The sequence below is a fragment of the Triticum aestivum genome, chromosome 7B, assembly GCF_018294505.1.
Source record: "Triticum aestivum cultivar Chinese Spring chromosome 7B, IWGSC CS RefSeq v2.1, whole genome shotgun sequence".
Lineage (NCBI taxonomy): Eukaryota > Viridiplantae > Streptophyta > Magnoliopsida > Poales > Poaceae > Triticum > Triticum aestivum.
In genome coordinates, this window is record NC_057813.1 from 360,007,273 (window position 1) to 360,026,863 (window position 19,591).

At 46.7% G+C, this 19,591-nt stretch overlaps 1 protein-coding gene across 2 annotated transcripts; it reads left to right on the forward strand.

Moving 5' to 3' along the window:
- The first annotated feature begins 3,240 nt into the window (after nt 1–3,240).
- LOC123160731 (helicase-like transcription factor CHR28) lies at nt 3,241–18,891 on the forward strand. 2 transcript variants are annotated; one of them, XM_044578575.1, is made up of 12 exons: nt 3,241–3,520; nt 4,606–5,034; nt 5,104–5,481; nt 5,586–5,764; nt 6,699–6,770; nt 11,410–11,484; nt 11,566–12,550; nt 13,364–13,494; nt 16,405–16,623; nt 17,260–17,763; nt 17,848–18,057; nt 18,519–18,891. In XM_044578575.1, the coding sequence occupies exons 2-12, from the start codon at nt 4,827–4,829 to the stop codon at nt 18,621–18,623; spliced, it is 3,066 nt and encodes a 1,021-aa protein (XP_044434510.1). In that variant the 5' UTR covers nt 3,241–3,520; nt 4,606–4,826; the 3' UTR covers nt 18,624–18,891. The 2 variants fall into 2 exon arrangements, with proteins under 2 accessions (XP_044434510.1, XP_044434509.1); XM_044578574.1 differs by having other exon boundaries at nt 4,606–5,481.
- Nucleotides 18,892–19,591: the final 700 nt, after the last annotated feature.

A 19,591-nucleotide genomic window follows, 5' to 3' on the forward strand; every position in this document is an offset into this window, starting at 1 on the left:
GCTGCATGTTCGTCTGCAATCGCTGGAATTGAGCGATCTGTACCCACTCTTCCGATCGTGCTATTGGGCCTTCAACCTTCTTTTCTTTAAGTCTGTTATTTAGAGCATCTCCAACAGACGCCCCATCTAGCCGCGCGCTAAATTTTTTTTACAGCGCCAAAATAGCGTTTTATCGTGCCGGACAACCGACTATCTCCAACAGATGCCCAAAAATATAATGCCCAGCTAGCAACAATAGCAACTCCAACAAGCGTCCTAAATATAACCACGCGTGCCCGTACCTAGCTCGCCCCGCCGTGGCCGTGGCCGTGCCGCCCGTGCCCGTGGGCGCGCTCCTCCCAGCCCCGCCACCGCCGTGACCGTGGCCGTGCCGCCCGTGCCCGTGGGCGCGCTCCTCCCAGCCCCGCCACCGTCTTGACCGTGGCCGTGGTCGTGCCCGCGCCCTCCCGCTCGTGGCCGTGGCCGCGGCCCGCCGCGCCCGCGCGCTGCCGCTCGTGGCCATGGCCGTGGCCCGCGCCCCGCCCGGTCGTCGTCGCGGCCGCGCCCGCGTCCTCCCGCTCGTGGCCGTGGCCGCGGCCCGCCGCGCCCGCGCGCTGCCGCTCGTGGCCGTGGCCGTGGCCCGCGCCCCGCCCGGCCGCCGTCGCGGTTGCGCCCGCGCCCTCCCGCTCGTGGTCGTGGCCTGCCGCGCCCGCGCGCTGCCGCTCGTGGCCGTGGCCGTGTCCCGCGCCCCGCCCGGCCGCCGTCGCGGCCGCGCCCGCGCCCCGCCGCCGTCGGGGCCGCGGCCGCGCCCTCCCGCTCGTGGCCGGGGCGGCGGCCCGCCGCGCCCGCGCGGTGCTGCTCGTGGCCGTGGCCGTGCTCGCGCGGTGCCGCTCGTGGCCGTGGCCCGCGCCCCGCCCGGCCGCCGTCGCGGCCGCGCCCGTGCCCCGCCCCGCCCCGCCGCCCGGCTCGCGCATGCGCTCCTCCCCGCCCCGCCAGCGCCGTGGCCGTGGCCGTGGCCGCGCCCGCGCGGTGCCGCTCGTGGCCGTGGCCGGGGCCCGCGCCATGCCCCGCCGCTGTCGTGGCCGGGTTCGCTCCTGCGCTCCTGTCGGCCTGCCGCCGTCGTGGCCTTGGCCGCGCCTGCGCTCCTCCCCGCCCTGCCGCCGCTGTGGCCGTGGCCGCGGTCCGCCCTGCCCGTGGCCGGCTGACGAGCTGGCGCGCGCATGCGAGAAGGCCAACGGCGGCTGCGGGTGCACGGGGCACTTTCCACGCGCGTGAAAAGTTCAGCGCGCTGGAGCTCGAGCGCTAAATATACGACTTGTGATCCAGTTTTGTCCGGCGCGCTGAACGCTTTTTACAGCGTACTCTATTATGTAGCGTCCGCTGGAGTGGTACTTTCAACTCCGCGCGCGCTAAACTTGCGATTTTTTGGGCGCGTCGCTAATATTGGGCGTCTGTTGGAGATACTCTTAGGCCTCTAGCACTAGCAGCCCAGACCCCCCGTATGCATCAAAGACACCACGTTAGTTTTCTTATATAGCTAAAGGAACTTACGTTAGTTTTCTTTCCTGATTTATATAGCGATCTTTCAGCGGAAAGGAGACATCCTACAGAGGGTTTTTCTCTCGATGGGAGCCCCACGATTTCGGGGGCCATGTGCGGTCACTCACCTCGCTCCCCTCGTCGACGGGCCTGCACCAGATATACAATATTTACTAAAATAAAATAAAAAAAGAACCGTCATCAGTCCTTACCGACTAGCAAAAAAAGATTGAATGCCTAGCTAACATAGACCTTACACGGCTCACGAACGAATGAACCGAGGCGTGAAGCACCAGGAATGCTCGCTAGCAGCCACACCAATGCTCAAGAGAGCTCATAACCAAACGACTGAAGAAGCAATAACAGAAACAGCCCATGTAAACAAAAAGAAAAGAAAAATAGAAACAAGGTCTCCAGGGAAGCAGTGTATACACATATATTTATTTGTAATCATTGTAGACTGCATTTTTCTTATGACAAACAAGGTCTCCAGAAAATTCGTCCTACCACCCGGTGGTAGTTACCCCATATGTCTCATATACTACCATATTGTAATATATATACTACTTTATCATTTTAAATATATTCGTATATTATATCTAAGATATTTCAAAGCAAGTTATATGAAAAAATTGCATATAAGCCCATGGTTTTTGTTATATTTGTGAAATACGTACATATTTATACGTAAAAAACAGCATACTCAAAACATGGTATATACTACCTAAAAATTAGTATATATACTACCTAATCATTGTTATATACTACATACTACACATACATACTTTCGATTTTGACGGATACTGCATACAACATACAAAATAGAAGTGGTGGTAACTACCACTGCTTGTAGGAAACATTTGTCCTATATATATATATATACCGCCAAGCTACATGGTACCATTGCTCCTGTCGTTTGCTTGCTTTTCTTAGACATATCCAAAACAATTTGGTAGACCATTAATTTGAAGCTGAGTGGTTGCATCCATAGTTGGCAGCGAAACGTTCGCAGCGCAGATTAAGGTCTGAGTGTTAATTGGAGCAGAACAAATAATTGCACCATGCACAAATTCTAGCAACAATTCATAACGAAATCTTACCATGACAGCAGACGCGGACGCTGGGAGATTGTAGATGTTGCAGCCAGAGGGTGCAGCGGTGGACACCTGGATTGGATCACATGTCTTCTTCAACCCCTCATCTCCTCCTAAACAACAACGTTAGACGGATGGGCGGGATGTGGTAGCAACGATTGGATCAAGTGGTCCTCCTCCTCTTTCTTCGTACCCCCATGTCGTTGGTGGTGCCGCACCTCCACCAGCTCCACATCGCCTGCCGCCGTTGTCGCCAGTAACCTACCACGCCCATCGTGTGGGGCGACCTGATCCATGAGACAACCACATACAAGAAGCCCACAGCTGATTAACACCCAATTCGTACATAGGAGAGAAACGGGGGCCCGTTGACGGTTCCTCGGCCCGATTAATATGAGGACGTCCAAGTCGGTCACCGGAGCAGCAGCCCATAGACGTGGGCCAGTTATGACAGGGCTGGCGAGATAAAAAGGCTCATGCATTTCACTGTGGGATGTTGAGTGATCTGGTACGATAGTATGCAGAATTCAGCGGTTGATGAGATCAAAACGCTGTGGAGGGACGTAGCTCGCCCCGTTTTACTGTTTCTCAATATTAAAAAAATTATATACTACATATGATGCAGGCTAGAGTTACGACCAAACACACGCAAAAGATTGGGGAAATAGGATCCGCGACACGTCTCGACCAAAAGCTTCCTTCCTCCGCCTCCACGAGGCTGCTCCTCCACCTGTCCGTGCGGCCCCCCCTCCCCCTCCCAGTGAACTGCGCGGCGACCTCCCCTGCCCAGACCTGATCCCGCCGCCGCCCAGTCCGGCACGGTATCCAACGGCCGGCCTGTTCCTCCTCTGCCGCCGAGTTGAGCGCCGCGAGGGCTGATCTCGCGGATTTTCGCCTGTTCCCGAGAGGTGCGTGTTGCTGCTGGGGGTTCCGTGCAGTGCCTTTCTCCCCGCCTCGGGGTTGCTTTTTGTTTGGGTGAACTCGAGGTTGCTGTTCGGTTCTCCCCGGATGGGGTTTTCCGGGCCGGGTCATCTTGGCGGTCTTGGATCGGGGGATTGGTTGATCCCGTCAAGCATGGGTTCCCTACCGCAGAACTTGGTCCGGTTGTGCGTTCGTGCAAAGTCCTTTCTACTTTCTGGTATTGAAATGACATCTTCAATCCAGTCCAGTCCTCAGCGTAGACCTAACCCTCATCTATCATCAGCGTGCGCGTAGGGTCTGATTGGTCCATTTTTAGAGCTGAACTGATCTGGAAAGTCTCTCCAGCGAACTGATCTGTTCCGGGCTTAGGTTACTATAATTTCCAATTGATGTGTTGCCACTTTTTTATAATAAAATTATAATAATTTTGATATCTTTTCCGTATCGTTTTCTTCCTGTGTGTTAATGCTGAAGAATTCCATCTGACCACTCGCAGGACGATAAAGCATGCATATGACTTGTAGGAGGGGTTCTCACAAAATAATTCCTCAATATTTCCAATGTTCAAGATATTGGTAACCGGTACCATATCGGTTGGGTGCCGAGTAGTGATAAATAGGCGAATTTTCCTGTTAAACTTTAGAGCATCAGGGAGCCACAAGGGCCTCCCTGGTTCCATTGCAGAGCATGAAACCAAAAGTTTTACAAACACAGTTCAGGAATCGAAAAAATGGAACAGCAAACAGGCTGGCTGCGCGCCGTGGCACCAAACTACCACGATGGAACTAAAATAACCCCTCTAAAGGCTAGTCTAGGGAGGTATCGAAACCATTATTACATGACAGGAAAGACTTCAGATGGCATTTTCCAGTTAATCGGTCGATAAATCAGTTAAACGGCCGATAAATCAACTAATTGGACATTCGGTGACCCACTGAGTAGCGATTAACTGACCGAGATGCCGATTAACTGGCCAATATTTGGAACAATGATATTTTAATGCTGTTATTCCTGTTCTGTGCACCATAACTTGATATCTACTCAGCTGCAATTTTATGTGATCCGCTTGCAGGCCAGTTGCGGATAACTCGATTAAGTGCTAGTGCTACCAGGAATCGTGTGGTGTGCTTTATCTGTCTAGCTTGCCAATCATCTGCATAAATTTCAAAGTGGGTTTTGCTTTCAGTCTGGAGGCTGAAAGATAGGTTAACACTCTGCCATCTGACCTTGTTCATGCGTGCATGGTTTGAATGCTAACCACAATTGAGTCCTGAAAACGCAGACGCGGTGCACATGCTTGCCGGCAGTATGAATAACGATAATGATAATGTTATTGACTTGATATCGGATAGTGGTGATGATTTTGATTCTGACTCTGACGATCCAACTTCTACAAATGTCACATCTGGCGAGAATGGCGGAGGTCAATCAGTCTGCTTTCAGGATGAAGATTTGTTGAGGAGCACCCCCTCTTCTTCCAGGTCTAATATAAATGATAATGGTCAGTACAGAACTCTGCCACCTTCCTTCGCAAATGGTATTGATATTGAGAAAGCCCGTTATACACTAGGTTCGGAGGACAGAACTTATCCACATTCAAATTCGGGGCCAAGACACGATTCTGGAAGGGCCTCTCTCTCGTCCAGTAGACTTGATATCACAGTGAGGGAGCGCAATGGTTTGGCAGTGGATGCAAATGGCAATAACAAGAGGATTCTTCCTTCATCTTTTTCCAGTGGAAGCACGTCAAAATCTACACATCCAAGTGTTGCAAGTGAGAGCCGTAAACTCCCATCACGTTTTACCAGTGGAAATTCACAAAGGTTGGATGATAATAGTATGGGAACAAATGATGGCAATTGCACTGGGCAGCCTTCATCTTCAAGGTTCTCAATCCGAAGCTACTCTGTGAGTAATGCCCAGAAGGATACCATGGAAAATGACGATGGTTTGTGTAGCTAGTCTCAAATTAGTCTAATTGAATCATACATTGGAAATGGTTGCAGGATTTCAATACAAGTACTAATGTTTTTCCCTCTTTAATATTGCCAGATGATGTCTATGTATATGATAGTCCTAGTTCACATAGGATGCTGCCTGCATCTTTTGGAGGCCATAACTCTGCCAGTAACAATGAACTTGCTAATGTTAATGACATGCAAGCTCGTCCAAACCTAGAAAATAGGTTTATGGATCCTGACGAGAGCGCGGTATATCAAGAGGCTCTTCAGGTATGCATCTTTGGTCCGTTGAGACATAAACAACATTCATGTTCATGCCCAGCTAATCATGTGACGTTTTGTCCAGAGGCAATTATCTATGATAGACTTATTCTTCTTTGATAAGTTCCGTGAATTGCATTGCTGACTTGGCTTGATGGATTAAAAGACAGCTGATAATCCCTATCAGAACTCAAAATCATACTCTGTAACGACATGCTGCTTTAACATGTGCCATTGTCTTTTAAAGTATCTTTCTGAAGAAAAATACAGGTTCTACCTATATGAATTTGCCGTGTTAATCATTTTACTGCATAAATACCAAACTTATGTGCTGCATATTTCTTATGGTAGTCTGTCTTCTAGGTATAGCCGGTCCCAAGCCCGGGTAAAGGAGGAGGGTTGTGATAGGCTTGGCGAGCCAACGTAAAAACTAGCCAGTCCCATAGGTATGAAACCCATTTGAGCGAGAGTAGTACTAGGATGGGTGACCTCCTGGGAAGTCCTCGTGAAAGGGTTTCATATCTAAGGGTTGTGATAGGCTTGGCGAGCCAACGTAAAAACTAGCCAGTCTTTTGGGTATGAAACCCATTTAGGCGAGAGTAGTACTAGGATGGGTGACCTCCTGGCAAGTCCTCGTGAAAGGGTTTCATATCTAGCCTACCCCAACTTGTTTGGGATAAAAGGCTTAGTAAGTAAGTAAGTCAGAATAATAAATACATTACCATTGCATTTGCAGAGCTTCAAATCTTTTTTAAAATAATTTTGTTGCATTATAAATGCAAGTGCTAGTTTTGACTTATCAATGAGAATATACATCTGCATGTTCTTGTTTACCAGCCCATGGAAATAGTATGTTTTAGCAATCCAGGTTATTTATTTGGCTATTACTCTTACATTTGATTCTATGCTTTGAGTAACTTGCTTTTATTATTCTGTTATGCAGAACATTAGTCTGGATAAAAGGGAAGATGATCTCGATGAGGGTGTCTTATCAGTATCTCTGCTTAAGCACCAGGTACACTATTCTTTATATGAGTGCGGATTTTTTACTTCTGGAGTGCCGTGAGGTCACACTGTGAGATTCACATATTTATGTCTCCACGCTGATGCACTGTACTCTCCATGATGACCCAGTCCAATTGAAAATGAACTAATGATAAGTGGTAGTCGAATTTAGGATGCATTATCCCTGTTATAGGGCATGTCGTCAGCACTGTACTATTGACTAGTAAGGTGTGAAATGAAGAAGATGAAATAGCAATTCCGCAAGCATGAATTATGCCAGATTTAGGGGTAGTATAACCTAAAAAAAGCACAAATACAGGAACATGGACATGATGATATGCATACAGTGACACGAGATACAACATTTTCCTAAAACAGCCGTACGGGGATACGGCGAGTATATATAAGGATGTAGTTACCCCCATAGCATCCACCATTGATCTCACAATATCCTGATGTTTTGATTGAGCCTGTGTTTATTGGTAGAACTCCTGAATACAAGTTGGATAATGAAAAGAAACACAAGTTTATATGGTGCCATAGAAGTTTGGCGTGAATAGAAAATATTACTGACGCCACAACTAAACTAGAGATGGTCTAATTCATGTCTACGCCATCTTTGATCCAGAGGCATGTCCACAAGTACTGTAGTTGCCTGGCTGGCCGCATGGCACGCAACACCTGGTTCTTACTCCATCACGAGCACCATGTGTTCTTTCGTATAGTCCCCGTCGAATCTTCAAATTATTCTGCCGCACAACTCAATAACCATACCTAAATTCTCCATTCTCTGAATTACATGCATCATTCTATTGTATTGCTGCAAAAAGAAAGAGATGATCCGTGAGTTCTCTTGCTCAATAATCAGATGGATAGTATATATACTCACTCAAGGGGAATAGTGATCCGTGAGTTCTCTTGCTCAACGGGATCTTTCTGTCCACCTGTCTTTGCATACTGTTGGATACAACAACAACAACAACAACAAAGCCTTTAGTCCCAAACAAGTTGGGGTAGGCTAGAGGTGAAACCCATAAGATCTCGCAACCAACTCATGGCTCTGGCACATGGATAGCAAGCTTCCACGCACCCCTGTCCATAGCTAGCTCTTTGTCGATACTCCAATCCTTCAGGTCTCTCTTAACGGACTCGTCCCATGTCAAATTCGGTCGACCCCGCCCTCTCTTGACATTCTCCGCACGCTTTAGCCGTCCGCTATGCACTGGAGCTTCTGGAGGCCTGCGCTGAATATGCCCAAACCATCTCAAACGATGTTGGACAAGCTTCTCCTCAATTGGTGCTACCCCAACTCTATCTCGTATATCATCATTCCGGACTCGATCCTTCCTCGTGTGGCCACACATCCATCTCAACATACGCATCTCTGCCACACCTAACTGTTGAACATGTCGCCTTTTAGTCGGCCAACACTCCGCGCCATACAACATTGCGGGTCGAACCGCCGTCCTGTAGAACTTGCCTTTTAGCTTTTGTGGCACTCTCTGTCACAGAGAATGCCAGAAGCTTGGCGCCACTTCATCCATCCGGCTTTGATTCGATGGTTCACATCTTCATCAATACCCCCATCCTCCTGCAACATTGACCCCAAATACTGAAAGGTGTCCTTCCGAGGTACCACCTGGCCATCAAGGCTAACCTCCTCCTCACACCTAGTAGTACTGAAACCGCACATCATGTACTCGGTTTTAGTTCTACTAAGCCTAAACCCTTTCGATTCCAAGGTTTGTCTCCATAACTCTAACTTCCTATTTACCCCCGTCCGACTATCGTCAACTAGCACCACATCATCCGCAAAGAGCATACACCATGGGATATCTCCTTGTATACCCCTTGTGACCTCATCCATCACCAATGCAAAAAGGTAAGGGCTCAAAGCTGACCCCTGATGCAGTCCTATCTTAATCGGGAAGTCATCAGTGTCGACATCACTTGTTCGAATACTTGTCACAACATTATTGTACATGTCCTTGATGAGGGTAATGTACTTTTCTGGGACTTTGTGTTTCTCCAAGGCCCACCACATGACATTCCGCGGTATCTTATCATAGGCCTTCTCCAAGTCAATGAACACCATATGCAAGTCCTTCTTTTGCTCCCTATATCTCTCCATAAGTTGTCGTACCAAGAAAATGGCTTCCATGGTCGACCTCCCAGGCATGAAACCAAACTGATTTTTGGTCACGCTTGTCATTCTTCTTAAGCGGTGCTCAATGACTCTCTCCCATAGCTTCATTGTATGGCTCATCAGCTTAATTCCACGGTAATTAGTACAACTCTGAACATCCCCCTTGTTCTTGAAGATTGGTACTAATATACTCCGTCTCCATTCTTCTGGCATCTTGTTTGCCCGAAAAATGAGGTTGAAAAGCTTGGTTAGCCATACTATCGCTATGTCCCCGAGACCTTTCCACACCTCAATGGGGAATGGGGATACAATCAGGGCCCATCGCCTTGCCTCCTTTCATCCTTTTTAAAGCCTCCTTCACCTCAGACTCCTGGATGCGCCACACAAAACGCATGCTGGTCTCATCAAAGGAGTCGTCCAGTTCAATGGTAGAACTCTCATTCTCCCCATTGAACAACTTGTCGAAGTACTCCCGCCATCTATGCTTAATCTCTTTGTCCTTCACCAAGAGTTGGCCTGCTCCGTCCTTGATGCATTTGACTTGGCTAATATCCCTCGTCTTCCTCTCCCGGATCTTAGCCATCTTATAGATGTCCCTTTCACCTTCCTTTGTGCCTAACCATTAGTAGAGGTCCTCATATGCCCGACCCCTTGCTTCACCAACAGCTCGCTTTGCGGCCTTCTTCGCCATCTTGTACTTCTCTATGTTGTTTGCACTCCTATCCAGGTATAGGCGTCTGAAGCAATCTTTCTTCTCTTTAATCGCCTTCTGGACATCATCATTCCACCACCAGGTATCCTTATCTTCGCTTCTCCTTCCCCTGGACACTCCAAACTCCTCCGAGGCCACCTTACGAATGCAAGTCGCCATCTTCATCCACACATTGTCCGCATCCCCTCCTTCCTCCCAAGGGCCCTCCTTAAATACCCTCTCCTTGAACACCTGAGCTACCTCCCCCTTGAGCTTCCACCACTTCGTTCTAGCGACCTTGGCACGCTTATCCCGCTGGACACGAATCCGAAAGCGGAAGTCAGCAACCACCAGCTTATGCTGGGGTACAACACTCTCCCCAGGTATCACCTTACAGTCTAGGCACGCACGCCTATCTTCTCTTCTCGAGAGGATGAAATCAATCTGGCTAGAGTGTTGGCCACTACTAAAAGTCACCAGATGTGATTCTCTCTTTCTAAAGAGGGTGTTAGCTACAATCATGTTGTAGGCTAGAGCAAAGCTTAAGACATCTTCTCCTTCTTGATTCCTGATGCCATAGCCAAAGCCCCCATGCGCCCCTTCAAAACCTGTGTTAGATGTACCCACGTGGCCATTGAGGTCTCCTCCTATGAAGAGCTTCTCACCAATCGGTACACTCCTAACCATGTCTTCCAAGCCTTCCCAGAACTCCCTCTTGGTGTTCTCATTGTGGCCTACTTGCGGGGCATACGCGCTGATAACATTGAGAACCAAGTCCTCAACTACCAGCTTGACCAGGATAATCCGGTCCCCACGTCTCCTGACGTCTACCACTCCATACTTGAGGCTCTTGTTGATCAAGATGCCTACGCCATTTCTGTTTGCAGCCGTCCCCGTGTACCACAGCTTGAAGCCGGTATCCTCCACCTCCTTCGCCTTCTGCCCTCTCCATTCGGTTTCTTGGACGCAAAGGATATCAACACCTCTCCTCACTGCTGCATCAACTAGCTCCCGAAGCTTCCCTGTCAGAGACCCTACGTTCCAGCTACCTAAGCGAATCCTCCTAGGCTCGGCTAGCTTCCTTACCCTTCGCACTCGTCGAGTCAAATGCGAAGACCCTTGCTCATTTTCCACTACATCCGGGCGCCGATGTAGCGCGCCACTAAGGATGCGACGACCCGATCCTCGCTCACTTGCCACCGTATCCGGATCAAGATACGGCGCGCCACTTGGGGGGTGACGGCCCAGCCCTTGTCCATTTACCACCACACCCGGGTTCCGATGTGGCGCGTCGCTGAGAGGGTTACGCCCCAACGAAAATCTTTTGGGTTTCATCTCCATAAGAGTGGCTGAGTTTTTACGTTGGCTCGCCAAGCCTATCACAACCCTCCTCCTTTACCCGGGCTTGGGACCGGCTATGTTGAGACAACATAGGCGGAGTTCTTTGCATACTGTTGGATCCAATATAAAATTTGGATTCTGTTTCGGATCACAAAACCTCAGCGCTGGATTTATGGGCAGTGCTATCCGTTATCAAGCTGTACATATCTGCTATCTGACACTGTCCCGTCACTCTCCCACCTCTTTTGTTCGAATATGCGTATCCCGTCGTATCCGTGCGTATTGCCGTGCACCCCCGTACTAGGACGCCACTATGGCTGTTTTTGCCGTGTCTGTGCTTTTTAGGGTATAACCCATGGGGTGTAGTAACATATTTCTGTGTATATATGTATCACGTTCTGAATATCAATTATTTATTAGTTTCTTGTATTCTGAATATCATGTTCCTTACGTACTTTTTCTCTTTGAAAGAAAATGGCATTAGCTTGGATGGTTTCGAAGGAGAATAGTTCACATTGTGCAGGAGGAATTCTTGCAGATGATCAGGTTATTTGTGATTTCCAACCTTTCAAAAACTACTCACTTCTTGTTAAATTCTTCTTAATGATAAGTAGTTTATTGTTACAGGGTCTTGGGAAGACTGTGTCTACAATTGCCCTTATACTAAAACAGAAGAGTCAGCAGTCTAAGTTCATGTGTGCTGATTCAGATCCTTTGAAATCTGAAGCGCTAAACCTTGATGAAGACGATGAGGCAGTGACTGTTGTTGATAAGGAGAAACAGTCTGTGAACGATGGACCCAAGAAGGATTTAGACGCTAGTTTATCAACAGCAGCTAGTACTAGTGATGTTAAACCATCTAGTAGTCATATGGATATTGTTCCAAATAGAATTGTTGAAAGCAAAGTTGAACGCAAGAAGACTAAAACAGGCACATCATCTGCATCATCAACCATGCGATCCATGATGAGGCCAGCTGCAGGTACTTTAGTAGTATGCCCTGCTAGTGTTCTTAAGCAGTGGGCTAATGAATTGAATGACAAGGTTAGTCAAAGTGCTAGGTTATCTGTTTTAGTCTACCATGGTGGTGCAAGGACCAAAGATCCAAGTGAGCTGGCAAAATATGATGTCGTTGTCACGACATACACAATTGTGGCGAATGAAGTGCCTAAACAGAATGCTGATGATGACCAAGATCAAAAGAATGGGGAAGAATCTTCTGTTGGTAATAAAAGAAAACCACCAAGCAAATCTAAGAAAAGGAAGAAGAAACTTAAGGATTCAGATATTGACCTTGACAGTGGCCCAGTTGCCCGGGTACGGTGGTTTCGGGTGGTTCTTGATGAAGCTCAGACGATAAAAAATTTCCGAACTCAAGTGGCTAAAGGCTGTTGTGGACTAAGAGCAAAAAGGAGATGGTGCTTATCAGGAACACCTATACAAAATTCAATCGATGAGCTCTACAGCTATTTCCGTTTCTTGAAATATGACCCATATTCTACATATAGCTCATTTTGTACAATGATAAAGCACCCAATTGCTAGAAATGCAGTCCATGGGTATAAGAAACTACAAACTGTGTTGAGGATAGTTCTCCTGCGTCGCACAAAAGGTGAGAGAAAAATGTGTATTTACTGCACCTATCTAAGAAATCGTTAACTGGTAACTGCCTGGTTGTCTGGCGAGTGGAGGATTAATAGGCAAATTGGCTGATAATCAGTTAATCAGCTACTCGGTGACCCTCTGAGGAAGGAATAATCGGCCAGTTAACTGATTAACTGGCTGTTTTTTTAATAGTGATAGTTCCAATATTCATGTACCAAGGGAGGGAATACATACGGCATGGTGGAGCCTGAGTACCCACGTATATATGATCTTTGGATATTCATTGCAAACTAATACAATTCCAACCACGCCGCTTAGTACTTTTTATTAGTTATGGAAACTTGATGAATTATATCCAAGTTTAAATCTGCATGTGATTACACCATTTTTTGGGGGTAGGCATTCTCTAGTTCCATGACTTTCTAATCAGTTATAGGTATTACCGTGCAAACAGTTGGAAGAACAGAAGCTTTGAGTTACATGTCAGAGAAGATAGTAGGTTATTGATTTCGTGTTTGAGAACGCCAGGGCACCTGTATTAATATTCCTAGCCACTTGTGTTCAGTACTTTGAGTTACATGTCAGAGAAGATAGTAGGTTATTTGATTTCTTGTTTGAAAACGCTAGGGCACCTGTCTTAATACTGCTAGCCACTTGTGTTCAGTATCCCGCACCTCCTTTCTCTTTTCTTTTCATAGAAAGAACTTCCATAGGGTTTCGCATTGTATAATTTTGTTGTGAGATCTCTAAACACATATTGACATGACTCTTTTCCATTTGCTACCTCTGCTGATCTCATATTGCTGTTTTTTATATGTAGAAACTACGATAAATGGAGAACCGATCATAAACTTACCTCCAAAGACAATTAAGTTGCAAAAGGTGGATTTCACAAAGGAGGAGCGAGCTTTTTATTTGACACTGGAAGAACGTTCTCGGCAACAGTTCAAGGTTGGTTAAAACTTCATGTTTATCTTACCTTTCCCCATACTTTGTCGATGGCCTTGTTATATTATAATTTTGTACTATTTGATCGCTAAACTGGTGGCATGTGCCTGTCTCCACTTTCAAGTGTCATATGTAGGTAGAAGATCGTTGTCGTGATCTAGAGTCCTATTTAGAGTTGCTTGCAATCATTGGCTCATTGCTTAATGTAGGGTGTGTGCATGCGGTTTTAGGTGGTTTGGGATGAGAGCCCAGCCCAGCCCGCAAGTACATGGTTTTGGCAGTGTGGTTTCGATAGTTTGCATCTTTTAACGGGTTAGCTGCTTCACTTGCTCCTATTCTTCAATTATGAAGCACCGATATGGGGATGGGGACATGTTGATACGGATAGCGGGGGTTTGAGCGTTTTGGCTCTGTGGTGATTGTTGGCTTTGTGCAGGAAATTAGCACATGGGTGGTGGACAGAAGAACACACGCCGAAAGATTTGGCAGTATTTTCTTACGACGCATGAATTTTTGGTGCTCGGCTGACGCTTCTTAGCCGGAGCGTTTTCTTCTCTTCTCTATTTCTCATGCCACTTAGCTGAACCGATTACAAAGCTTTAAATAGCGCACACATGACACATGGTCAATCTAACAACTGCCTGATTCACTAATTGCTCAACTAGCCGATAGAAAAAGCCACCAACTAGCGATCTCACAACTCGGCCATCTCCTCACAACCTGGAGACAACGTCTGATCACTAGTTTCACACTTGAGCCTATCTAACAACTAGCCTTATCCATGCAAGCACACGTGCACCACTTCTACTAACTAACAACGCATGCAACTAATTAACACTACTACTTTGCATGCGTACACATGGCCACATCCCAACATACGCACATAGCCGCAGCTTCTAGTGTTACGACTACAAATTAAACATTATCTAATCCTATACGCTTAACACTAATAACAAGATTAGTTCAAACAATCACCTCCCTAATCTTATTATTTATTCCTCTCGTGAAGCCTTTTGTCCTTTTGTCGTCGATCCCGTTGGTGCAGCACATCAAGGACCGCAATTGACATCTTGTCACACCGATTGTCATCGCCGTTGGCTTCAATGAGAGGCGCACCTCCTACACCTTCGCCGCATCTTCGTTGCTGGCGACACACCGTGTCGACGACTCCGATGTGGATGATGAACTCCTTATGGCAATGGCCTCCATGCCATGACAATCACCTCCTTGCCGCCGGTGGCATGACCTACCGGGTAGCATGTCCTTCTCCTTTGGTCATGACGCAACTCGACGACGATGAAGGATTGGACCTCGACACACGAGGCTTTGGGGCCAAATGTTGGACAGAAGAACACACACACAGAGGAATTTTTTGGTGCTCGGCTGACGCCTCTTAGCTGGAGCGTTTTCTTCTCTTCTCTATTTCTCATGCCACTTAGCTGAACCGATTACAAAGCTTTAAATAGCACAAGCATGACACACGGTCAAGCTCACAACTGCCTGATCCACTTATCGCTCAACTAGCCGATAGAAAAGGTCACCAACTAGCGATCTCACGACCCGGCCGTCCACGTCTGATCACTAGTTTCAGTGCCCCCTTTATGTGATCCGACACAATATCGTCGTCTTGTTGGGAGCCTTGTCTATCCAGCTGTCACTCGTCCGGGCACCTCCTAGGCTCCTATCCTGTCTATATTTTGAGTCAGTTTGTCTCTGCTCCCACTCTAGTTCAATATAGTCAACCTTCTTCGTGTTCAACGATATCTTCGTGGCTCCATCTCTCACCGTCTGTGCTTTCCACTCTCCAGTTCATTACAGCTTCAGGTCTATTCGGATGCTGTGTGGGCTAGTCATCCCTCGGATCGCCGTTCACTTTTTGCTGTGTTTTTCTAGGTGGTTCTCTCATTGCTTGGAAGACGAAGAAACAGACTGCAGTTTCCATTCGAGCGCAAAGGCTGAGTTTCGAGCTATGGCTCTTTTGATGGTAGAGGTGCCTTGGTTACGGTGGTTACTTCAGGAGTTTGGTGTTCTGTCACTACACCTACTCTGCTATTGTCAGTACAGGTGCTATTAGTATTGCACGTCACCCTGTGAAGCATGAGCTCACCAAGCATATTGGGGTTGATGCTTCTTTTGTGCAAGCTGGTGTGCATGATCAGGTTAATGCTCTTTAGCATGTGCCTTCCGGGTCAGTTGGTGGATTTCTTTATGAAGGCCCAGACTAGAGCACAACACGGCTTCTATCACTCCGGACTCAGTGTTGTTGATCCACCAGGGGTTTGAGGGTGTGTGTGTGTTAAGAGTTATATATATTTAGTCATGTACCCCTTTGTATTTTCCATGTACTATAAGGGGTTTTCTGCCATCACAATACAAAAGGGTACTCCGTGCCCCCCTGTCTCAAATTTTCTCCCCATCCCTGTAGTGGTTGCCGCCCTCCCCTACCTCTCCCTCTCTTGTTGTGCTCTCTTCAGCCAACTTCCTTCATAGCACCCTTTCAATGCCACACTGTCTGTCGGCGCATCTCCGTCGAGGGAAATAAGCTTGGCTGGAACTCAGCTTTTGAGTTGGAATTGTGATGGAAACAGGTTCAGTGGTTTAAACCTGACATCACCCGTGACCCAAACTGCAGTTTGATGCGGGTGGGTTCGACAGCGAACATGTCTAGCTTTAATTAATCAGATTTTCCTCCCAGCTTGTTTTCCTACCACTTTCCTTTGAAATTTTGTTTGTGGAATTCTTTATTGGTATTCCTATACCATTATTTTACATCTAGGGAGGTAAGTGGACAGTAGTTTCTGAGGCGTGGACATTCTTTAGATCAACAGAAGCTTAACATTGACATCTCTTATGGAAACTAGAAATGTTGGAAGTGAAATTTATGACTCCTGACATGCTGTCTATCCATTTCAGGAATATGCTGCTGCCGGAACAGTCAAACAAAACTATGCCAATATCCTTTTATTGTTGTTGCGCCTTAGGCAGGCTTGTGATCATCCTCTTCTTGTGAAGGGGCATCAGTCAGTATTTAAAGGCGATGGTTCTATAGAGATGGCAAAACAACTTTCCAAGGAAAGGGTAATAGATTTGCTTGCAAGGCTGGAAGTATCAGCGCTTTGTGCTGTATGCCGTGTAAGTGATTAGATCTTTCCTCACTATTTTGAAGTTCATCTGTTTTCTCTTTTCTTTTGAGTGCAATCGTGCAAACTCTCACGTGTGCCATCTTTATATGAGATTTATGTGTTAGCATCGTTCGATATTTAACCCTGACAAACAATTACCCCAACATTTGAGGGGTTACTTTAGAAAGTTATCACCTATGTGATCCATGCCCCTATGAATCTAGTCCATCCAAACTTCATTGATGGGGGCCTATCTGGGAAGTTATCATGGTTTGACTCGACCATGGTTTGCACTAAGATATGCCTCCCTCTCTTGTTCACGCTCTTGGCATAAGACCTCATAGCATGGAGCCACACAACAAAAATGGTACCTGAACACATGAACTGGTTAAAACCTACATTTTTTATGGGATAATGCAAAACTAATTGGGCCCTGCTCGTCATGGTAGTCGTATCCAGGCTAAAATTCTGAGCCCAGCTTGACACCTGGGTAAGGTTGCATCCATTTTGCCATGATCTTTTCTTATGCACAGTGTGTGCAACAATGTAATAACTGGTCTAATTCATATTTCTAAGGAATACAGTACTTGTCGTTTTGATCTTATTTTAGTGGCTGCAATAATAATGTAACTTATGTTTTTTGCAGGACACACCTGAGGATGCTGTTGTGGCGATGTGTGGTCATATTTTCTGCTATCAGTGTATATACGAGCGGATAACAACTGATGAAAACATGTGCCCCGTCCCTAATTGCAGAAACACGTTAAGTACTGAATCAGTATTTTCATCAGGGACATTAAAGATTTGTATCTCCGGCAAGACCAGTACTCATGCGATAGCGAGTTCATCAGCAGACGATGAGCTATCTTCTATCAGTCAAAGCAGTTACATCTCCTCGAAGATACAAGCGACCGTCGATATACTGAATTCTATCATTAACATGCATGCCCTTACAGACAGCGATACCATTGAATCAAATCCAAACCGAGTATCCCCTGTGAAAGCCATTGTCTTCTCGCAGTGGACTGGCATGCTGGATTTGCTGGAGTTTTCACTGAACAGCAATCTTATACAGTACAGGAGACTAGACGGAACAATGTCCCTCAATTCAAGAGATAAAGCCGTGAAGGATTTTAACACCGACCCAGAGGTCATTCCCCTCACCCAACTTGTCTCTTTTGCTACTTCTGGACAATCATCTGACATTATGCTGCTGGATGTCTTCTTTTTTCAGGTTAGAGTTATGATTATGTCATTGAAAGCGGGTAATCTTGGTCTGAACATGGTTGCTGCTTGCCATGTAATACTCCTTGATCTTTGGTGGAATCCTTATGCTGAGGACCAGGCAATTGATAGAGCACACAGAATTGGTCAGACTCGTCCGGTCACTGTCTCTCGTCTAACCATTACAGATACGGTGGAAGATCGTATTTTATCTCTGCAGGTAATTATCCGTCTTATGTGTGTTCATGAGCACTTCTAATCCACATAAGGAACATGTGCTTGTTATTTGTTAATTTGGGGGATGAGAATTATGCACCACATGAATATCACTGATACCCTTTTATCATGTCAGTGATCGTCATGGTAGGTTAGTTTTCTAATCTTTCTTGTGAGAGAACTGTCTGATAGGGGATCGAAATTCATTTCTGGTTTGGCACATTATGGAAATGATGGTTAACAAATTAAGCTGGACGCCAATAAATCCAAGTGCACGGAAAGCCAGCTAGGCAGCTCTACTTAGGTTTACTACAATAACAAACTATTTTGACAATGGGGACAAGCAAACTTGAAATAGGATTACATAAATATTTGAAGCAGATGTAGAAATTGCCTTGTCATGGAGTTACCATTGCTTATAATTCCATGGTGCCTGTCTTACATTATTCCTGCATTTGTTAACAGGAGGAAAAGAGAGCGATGGTCAACTCTGCTTTCGGTGAAGACAAATCCAGTGCCCACGCTACTCGGCTGACTGTAGATGATCTGAGGTATCTGTTTAGGATATGATTGCGAGGAGATGATCCCTTGTTGCGTTGCTAGCTTTGGAAATCGTCAAAGTGGTGGCAGCATGTACGTTGCTTGCAATCTACCTATGTCTCTCCCTGCCCCGCCGACGATCCAGTTTTGTCATGCTCCGATCGATCTTACATGTGACATCGGAGGGCCAACTAGCTAGCATGTCTAGTGTAACGTACTTATGTCCCTGAGAATTCTTGTGTGCTCTGTTCCCTGTGATGACAGGAGAGATCCATATGTATAGTGTGTCATTGACTCATTGTACTGTGGCCATTTACTTTTTCCTTTTCTGCAATGTTCCCGCGTGCATTAACAGACAGGTGGATCATCCCACTCGTGTTACAGCATCTCCAAGAGGTTCTAAAGAATCCCCCCCCCCCCCCCCCCCCCCAAATGAGTGGTTAATGGGGCTTTCCCAAAAATTTCAGGGGCCCAATAATTCTTGGATGTGAAGTTCGCTCAATGGGAGGGCTAACACAGTGAATGTACTCGTCCGCCTGAGAAACCTGCCCGCGTGATGCGCGTGAGCCGTGACCAAATCGAGTTGCTGTCCACTTTTCTTCGTCGCCGCGTTGCCCCGCTGTCACTAAATCCCTTCTCCTTCCCACCTTGCTTCACACGTAAAAGCATCTTTGTCCTTCTCTTGTTTCTTGCCCTCCTCTCCTACATTGCCATGGCAATTGCATCGCCGGTCGCTCGTTCTTGTTTCTTGTCCCCCTCTCCTTCTTCGCCATGGCAATTCCACCGTTGGTTGCCCTGATTTCAGTGAAATCAAACACTCCCTCCCTCCTCGTAGTTGAGGTAGGAAACTATAAGCCCCCCCCCTCCCCCCTCAAAATCGATCACAAGCGAAATCGCCGGGAAACAATAAATGGATTTGCTATGGTAATTTCTTGTAATGATTTGCCATGTGGATTTTCCATGAAGAAATTTATGCATATGCTAGGGGGGAGTTGCCA